General features: G+C 40.3%; 1 protein-coding gene across 1 annotated transcript; it reads left to right on the top strand.

The window, feature by feature from the left end:
• The first annotated feature begins 1,499 nt into the window (after positions 1–1,499).
• On the top strand, positions 1,500–5,145 carry LOC125712138 (beta-microseminoprotein-like). The gene is made up of 4 exons (XM_048981848.1): positions 1,500–1,592; positions 4,115–4,199; positions 4,640–4,745; positions 4,935–5,145. Exons 1-4 carry the CDS (start codon positions 1,590–1,592, stop codon positions 5,062–5,064), a joined length of 324 nt encoding a protein of 107 aa, XP_048837805.1. The 5' UTR covers positions 1,500–1,589; the 3' UTR covers positions 5,065–5,145.
• The last annotated feature ends 3,404 nt before the right edge of the window (positions 5,146–8,549 follow it).

The following is an 8,549-nucleotide window of genomic DNA, read 5'->3' as shown; positions in this document are numbered from 1 at the left end:
TAGAACTTTACCAAAAAGGGGGCTATTGAACCATCTTACAACCATTTATCCAGCAGAGATATCAGCCTCTATTAGTTTGACTTGTTTATGAAGTCAATTGAACCCCTTTTGATATAAAATCAGCATTTGAAACAGAAAACAGGAGGCAAAATTATGCAAATGGTCCTTCTTTACTAATCAATGCTGGGTCTGCTAACACAATGGCCAAGTTAATCAATAATCTCCAAGGTCCTCTTGTCCACACATTAATCAGTGCTGAGCCTGTTATCATGATGGCCAAACCAAACAAAGGTCTCTAAAGCCATCCTGTCCACCCATTGGTACTGTACATAGATATGTATTGTGCATGTGTATTGAGCAGACTTATAAACATTGCTGTTTTGCTATCGCACATAACAACCACAATTTTTATACCCATGTGATCAAAGGCATAACTTTGGGTTGAGCACTGGGTTGCGGTTGAGGTCCCGATCCATTTAAGGGGAAGCGGATTGTATTGGCTGGTCTTGATTACTGGGGAGTTGTGACCCCCCCCCCCAACCCCATCCCTCTCATATTTTACACCCATGTATGTGATGTTGCCATTAATAGCTGCTTCTTAGTACGATGTCATTTCAGACCTAATAAAAGATGGGGAAATCTTGTACAATTTCACATTTTATCATTTAAGTGAATCTAGGTAAAACTTTTAAAATAAATAGCATTAGTTTTGCTGCTAGTTTTTGTACTGCTCAGGACAAGAGAGAGATACGCATTGTAACTGCTTGATTTGTGCCCACGACTTTTTCCGAAATTCATAAATCAAAAGTTCAGTGCCGGCCAGCAAGACTGATGACATCTACGTTAAGAGCTAAAATGACAGAACACTCTCTCTAAAACAACCCAGAATCGTGGTTTGATTTGTGACAAATCATAACAATTCTATACATTGGTCTAAATTATCTATCATTTAATTTTCCTGCAGAAAATCTGAAGTTTCTTAAAAGTCTATTTTATAATGGAGATTCTGTTTTTCAGGGAAAATAGCTCACTTTGATTTTACATGACTGTACATTAACAGAAAGAATCTGTAGCAAAGACCAATGAGTTTCAGTCATTTCTGTGCACGATGGTTTTATTTATTGTACACAAGCCTTGACTGGGGCAAAAAGTGCCACAGCAGTATAATCAGAATAGTGGAGAAAGGTGATTTTCCCTTAGTCTAGTGAGAAGTGAATCTGTGATCAGCTCTTGGTCGTTTGTCTGGTATGGAATGGTACTGAAGTGTAATTAATCAAGCAGAAACTCAACGAAATGCGGCAAAAACTACAAATCAAATTTCTTTAAGTTGCCTACACAGAGCCAAAAAGATTCATAAATAAGTGTTTTTTTATCTGAATACCTTGGTATTTAAAAAAATATAACAGATTTAATTATTTTTGGAGGGGCCAGGGGGAAGTGGCACATTACTGTAAGTTCAAAGTTTGTGTCAACAGTTTTTCCGAGCAGCATTTAAATTCCAAGGCGAGCTGTGGAAGGTCCAGTTTGTCTGTCTGCTAGAGTCAATAGGGGAGAGTCAACAGGCTGAAGTCCGACTTTGTCCTTCAAACATGGTGAGTGTTCAGGTCATTTCAGTTACACACTGGGAGTCCTGCTTCAATTTCCCGTGTACTACTTTAAGTTACAAAAAGAAATAGTTGGACATGTACTTGTGCATAATATTGAAAAAAATGAGTAATGTTGAATATTCTGACATTAAATAGTAAAATTCCTTTTCAGGGAACAGATTCTTTTATCATCTAAAAAAATTAGATGCATAGTTCCCTTCACATTCCGGAAGGTTAGGGGTGGAAGATTCCCGCTAATGGGACAGTCTGCGAATGATACTAATCCCTAACCTCAGCCCGTATCAGTCTGCTAGCCTGAAGTCTATTAACAATGTCTAAATTATAAACTTTGCATGTGTAACCGCTCAGTCCCTGCCTGTACTCTGCGTTGTGTTTTAGGGTGTTATCAGGTGTGTGTGGGGTGCAGGAGGAAGGGATATTACAGACGTCGTTGTCGTTCCCGAATTTTTTATTGAACCTGTTGGGAACATTAGGGAAAGGGGTAAACTTCATACGCTCTGGCCCTCTCGCTCTCTCTCTTCCCGCGTGTGCAATACACCAAAGGGCTCGGCGTGCCGGAGGAAAAACGCGCACATTATTCAAACTGAACATAAATGGGAAATGACACAGAAAATAATGTCAATCTAACACAAATGAAAACATACCTGTTGGGAACAATAGGGAAAGGGGTAAACTTCATATGCTCTGGCCCTCTCGCTCTCTCTGCACAGAGTAAAACGATGTACATACTTATGTATAGACGTGTTTTCTATCCCCTACTTATGATAAATAATAAATCAAATATAATATATAATATATGGGGCATAATTATACAACTGATTTATTAACCCGGGGGACCCTGCCACTAGATCCTTTTTTTTTTCCCCACGTGTGTAATACACCAAAGGGAAGAGGAAATGAGGTCAGGACCCTTATAAAGGGGAAAAGACAGAGGGAGGGGGATGCAGAACAAGAGCATCATGGGAAGTTTAAGGGATATTGTACCCATCAGATTAAACAGAAAAAGGAAAACAGAATCTTGCATAATTATAAATCAAAAGTAAAATAACAACCTGTTACACATGTTAAATTACTTTGCTCTTTCCTATCAAGGCTATTCGATATGAATATTGGACTATTCGTTTGCTTTTTCTTTTTTCGTCATATATTCACATAGATTATCTGGCATTTAGACAATCCATCGACATGAGTTTCAGTGATGCTTTCAACCTTGCACTGGAACTCTTAGCGCAGGACCAGCCGTATTGCGTTCATGGGAGTTTTAATTACTGAAAAATGTTCTGCGGGCAGAATGAACAATGATTGGTTTATAGAGATGACCAATCAGATTGTAGAGGAGGTGGGTCCAAGCAACTAGAGGAGGCAGGACCAACCACTAAGATGTCTTGATCCCACTTCTTTTAGTTGTTTCTACCCACCTCCTCTACAATCTGATTGGTTATCTCTCAGAACCAATCATTTTTCCTTTTGCCCTCCAAACATTTTTGTGTAACTAAGTCACACAATGAGCCACTATTGTGCATTTCAGCTGTGTTCTTTCGTTCTTTACGGTATGGATTTGTTGGAATAATGAGACAGGCAGCACACATGTATTTCTGTTAAAATAAAGCACTGCTGGTGCTCTCCCCAATTCGAACAGTTGCATGCAACATTTCTTAGAAGTTATTTATACTTAGTTGGAATGCTGCTTTGCCACTGACCCGACCAGCCCTCACCCGCGATATTTTCTGGTAAGCTGCCCCAAATCCACCTGACCCCTGCTTGTTATGGGCAGACCCGTGCATCAGAACTGCCCAGATAATTGCTAATGTCGATTTTTTTTTCCAAGCACCCTGCTAAAATATAAAAGTATATTTAGGATTCCATGTATTTAAAATTATTCATTGGAATGCCACCCCTTTTGTAACCTTCTGCCCCTTTATCCCATTACTATAATGCACAAAAAAGACTGTTCAAAATCACAGTGGACCCATGGGTCTTTTACTGAGAAAGCCCTAACCCTAACCATCTAAATTATGCCCCTGAATGTACAAAATTACCGAGACTTCATGGTCACAAAGATAGCTAACATGTGAGTGAGGCTGGTTGTGCAGCGTGCCCAAGCCAAGACCTTTGTTAAAGGTATAGTGTGCACTTATACTAACAAACATTATGTATGTACTAATATTTATATATTATTTTATATGTTCCGAATCATTTTCAGTATTGCTTTTGGCTTACACATAGTCTGCTAGTTTCTGTGATCTTTCAGCAAGCTCAATAAATGTCCCCATTTAATGATACACGGCAACTTGCGAACCGAAATGAATGTCAAATTTGTGAATGTAAAGGGATTACTGTATTTGGAGTGGGCTCTTGCAAATAATTTATTGGGGGGGGGGGGGGGGGTTCTAAAGGGTAGAGCAGGACAGAAAAGGCCTCCGTAGATAAACTGGGTGGATTTCCGAGACTACAGGATTCCCCCCCCCATTCCTTTTTGACGCGTCTTACATCATTCATCTCCCCAGCAGAAGCTCCTGACATTAGCACTGCTGCTGTGCGCTTCGCTGCTCCACTCTGAAGCTGCCTGCTTCTTCAAAACCCTTAAACCAGGTATGTGCTTTGCATTGAATAGTGCAATGGGCCTTTCACATGACACGTTACATTGCCATTAATTCGTTATGGTAGACAGTTGCTGTCTCATAGTGTTAAGGATGAGTTGTGTGTTTTGATTATATGACATATGTAGTGTTACTCTGTTCTTTGTACTGGAGTCTCTAATAAATGTCATAGATTAGGTAATTTAAAAAAACAGCTGATTTTGAAGTGCTCTTAGATTCTGTTTCTATATTGCAGTTAGTTACATGTCTGTGACAGTAGTCTGCTAAGCCAAACTCCAACATGTGACCTTATACAGCTAATGTATCTCGTTCTTCTGATGCTTAGTACACTAGTCTCTAAGTCACGTGACCTTTCCTTTTTATAACATCATAGAAGTTAAGGGTTAAACTGTACCTGATCACTGACACTGGTAAGACTACCTATGTGTTCAGGTGATACACACTGCCAGGACCCCACAGACAAAACCTGGCATGCTGTAGGGTCATCTTGGAGGAACTCAGAATGTTTGGACTGCACGTGCTTTCAGTGCTGCCAGGCGTAAGTATGCGATCACACAGAACCACAGCCACAACTACATAACTACGTTTCCATGACTACAATCACAGATTCATAACATTTTGTAATAGTCCTTTAAGGCCTCAGCTTCAGGCTAGTCTTTTGATAAATGCGCATTTATACTAACTTTTGTAAGCTGGTAAACTTTCATCATTTCTTTTGTGTCACAAGGTATATGACACCCATTGGCCTTCCAGATGACTGCGAGAAGGAGTTTGACAAGATAAACTGCAAATACAACGTGTTTAAAAAGAATGACCCTAATCAGTCATGTCCATACGCATATGCAGTGGGGAAGTGATAATTCTGCCTTTATGTCAGTTGTCAATAGTAATCACTGATTAAAAGGTCTTTAATAAACATTTTATTGTTATACAGTAAACCTTTGACTGGCTTCCACACGCATGAGGGATGATGATCCACTTCATGGCTGAGGTGCAGGACCATCGTTATAAATATAACTGAAAAGGACATGAAAGAAATGAACAGGAACTGGGGTCCACAGCAAAGGTCATTAACGAGGAACACAGGCAGACACCCTCCAATGCATACAATATCCAGCAGAGGAACAGGGGAGGATTGGCACAAATATATATACAGATAACGAGATCTAGATATAGGAGAGGTGTGGGCCATTAACAATTAACCAAAGACTAGGAGATACCAGAACACTGGACAAAGCTGCAAGACTTGGCACAGGCAGTAAACTGGAAACAAACACACAAAAGACCAAGACCAATACTGAGGTACATTTATCATGTAGAGCATAATAAACGTGATGTTGACACAATGGAGTCATGGCAGAATAAATGATTATAATGTCCAGTGTGGGTGAGCTTGGCCTTTAGCCAGATCGAATTCACAGCAGGCTGGGGATGCGTGACCCTCAGCTGGGAAAACAATACAATGTAAAGCCCTGTTCGGACATGCACTGCCACCCCGAACTTTTCCAGACATTACCCAGAGGGGCCGCATGTGCGAAAAGCAAATGTCTGAATCGGTCGTACCGGACATTAAATGGACTTTATCGTTAGCGCCGTAGTATAAAGTCTGGGTAATTTCCGATTGACCCCTCATGTGTGAATGGAACAGGAAATTGTGCAGAGAATTCATAATAAGCGAGTGGACATGTTGATGACGTTTCTGTCATACAACTGGTGTGAAAACAGGAAAATACAAACAGCCAGAATATTCTGTCAGTAAGGGCCGTCGCTGAAACCGTCCAACAGATTCAAGAGACTCAGTTATGTTTGATCGAATTACAAACCATCTGCGTGACTGCGGTGTAACGCAAACTACGGTGTGAGTGATCAGCAAACACCTTTGATCTACTTATAACAAAACACTGTGATTTCCTCAGAGTACTTTTTGCGTCATGTCCTACCTCCTCCATGCTCTACCCAAATTCCACCCCTTTGTCTAATCCAACCGGAGTATTTGTAGTGGGTGTAAACACATTTGACACAGACAATCTCTGTGCTACATGTGTAAAAGGGCACCTCTGGAAAATGCCCAGACCTGATTCTTCAGACAATGTCTAGAGTTCATGTGTGAAAATGGCTTAAGAAAGGTGCTAAAGTTTAGGAACCACCAAGGAAAGAGCAGGATAGCCAGCAACACCTACCAGTGAAATAGGCAAATGACGAACAGGACGTGACAAGGCAGGGACCAACCCTGACCGACTGATTGATTGTGTCCTTGGAGATCTTAAATAGGATAATTGGAGATTCTTTGGTGGATAAATGACTGCATTTATTCGGAAGTCAGATGCATTATTTAGCATGACCTCACCAAAATAGGAATAAAAGTCTGGTACGCAAGAACTCTATTTCACTTTTGCACTTATTACCTTTTGTTGTTTCCTTAACCAGCAGACAAACAATGCAGAAATGTTATTACGAAGAAAGCAAAATATCTGAAAAGTAATCTTCATTGTTATTATTAAACAGGGAGAACTAGCTAGGGCAAATAGTGAAAAGGCTAAATACTGAACTGTACAGAAATTCTGTGGAAAACGTAAGATTTATCTGCGGGCCAGATTTGATGATGAATTATAAATATGTAGCGGGCTGGTATGTAGAGACCTCTTGTAAGTAGTGAATGAACAAACAAAATTCCTTGTCCTCCACTATGGAAAATGGCCAAACGTTCATTGCAATTTTCTCCCTTATTTTTTCAGTTGAGTGTTTAGTTGTTGGGTTACTAACTTTGAATACTGCTAAAGTTTAAATATTGGCAGGCAATATTGGACAAGACTGTTAGATCTGACCAATGTCAATATGTTAATTTTTACAAATATCTGCCAAAACCAATATGTCAATTGTGTATCTTTAAGGTTAGCGTTAGTTTTTACTTAGCTAGATAGTTAGCTACCTCAGAGGCCTCATCATTGGTCACTAGCAAAGAAAGAAAACGTTTTGCAGTACTGTACAAAAGCGATGCTTTTCCCAAAAGCACCATATCACAAAGATGATCTTAACCATTACAGAGAATGTTCTGTGCTATGAAACAAGGGTGACTTTCCCAAAAGCATCGTAGCGTAAAGATCATTGCCATAGTACAAAGGTCATCGGGTAGTGCTTCCGTTATGAATATTAATGAGCCTTCTCCTGTCTTCCTACATTTAGACAATTCACATACTGTGGCTGCTACCTTGCTTATGTACCTTCAGTGCATGAACACAAGAGTATGCAACCTGTAAGCAGGAGAGTCTTTATTTTACCCTCCCAAAATTGATTCTGATGTTACAGATCGATGCATTGAGTTTCCACCTTAATAACTGAGGCATCATAATGCATTTAATCGATGCATCTGTATACCCCAAGTAGACAGGTAAAGAACTGTTTGGAAATACAACAAGTGGAATGAATCCTTCAAAGAAACGAATGCTCACTTTACATCAAACATAGCAAAAGTTCCATTATTCTGTGTGGTTGGTTTGCTGCCCCTGGCAATCCAAGGCTCAAACATGTGCATCAAATCGAGACATTTAAGCTTTTTGGAGTACGATATCCAGCTTCTGTCTTGAAATAGAGTATCTGTCAAATATGTTGGATCCTCTAGCAGGATTACAATTCTAAAGGGAAACACAAAAGGACTCAGGAATGGGTGTACACTCTTGGAAACCTTGTTCTAGAGAGGCCAGAAGTGATTACTGTCGTAGGACAAAAAACATCTTTGTAATACTGGCTAATCTATCCATTTTGCAGCTAAGAGACAGTGGTCAATTTTCAGTGAAATGGTAAAGCAATGTACCTGATAGCCCCAGAATAGCAGCCAGTCTGGCAATGGGAGGAGTATCACTTACACATCAACTTGACCCTAACCCTTGCTCCGCAGGAAGATCCCCAGCTTAGGCTGGATATTTTGGTAGCCGAAAGCCGAAACCTCTGGCAAATAATGTCAGTGCAAAGACATGATCTCCGCAATACCAGATTGCACTGTAGTAGTCTACCATCACATTGAGACCCCATCTGGTATTGTTGTATGCCAATAACCCTACCGCATCCCTGAGGCCCAAAGGTAAGCTGTGGAAGCCAAGAACTGGAAAATGCTAGAGCTTGGGGTGATTGAAGAATCCCAGAGCACCTGGTCCAGCCTGATAGTGATGAAACCAAAGCCAGATGGGTCCACGAGGTTCTGCAATAACCAGAGGCTGGGTGAGGTGGCAAAGTTTGATAGCTGTTCCCTCCCTTGTATCAACAAGCTAATGGAAAACCTGATATATCATTACCTTGGATCGCATAAAAGCATATTATCAAGTACATTTAGCAGCCCTGAATGTTG

Source organism: Brienomyrus brachyistius, chromosome 2, assembly GCF_023856365.1.
Source record: "Brienomyrus brachyistius isolate T26 chromosome 2, BBRACH_0.4, whole genome shotgun sequence".
Classification (NCBI taxonomy): Eukaryota; Metazoa; Chordata; class Actinopteri; order Osteoglossiformes; family Mormyridae; genus Brienomyrus; species Brienomyrus brachyistius.
This window is presented reverse-complemented; position numbering and strand designations above follow the sequence as displayed.

Excerpts from the sequence above, each read along its gene's own strand:
- LOC125712138 (XM_048981848.1), top strand. Across the intron at positions 4,200-4,639 it reads CTTCAAAACCCTTAAACCAG|GTGATACACACTGCCAGGAC; the intron begins GTATGTGCTTTG and ends CTATGTGTTCAG. Across the intron at positions 4,746-4,934 it reads TGCTTTCAGTGCTGCCAGGC|GTATATGACACCCATTGGCC; the intron begins GTAAGTATGCGA and ends TTGTGTCACAAG.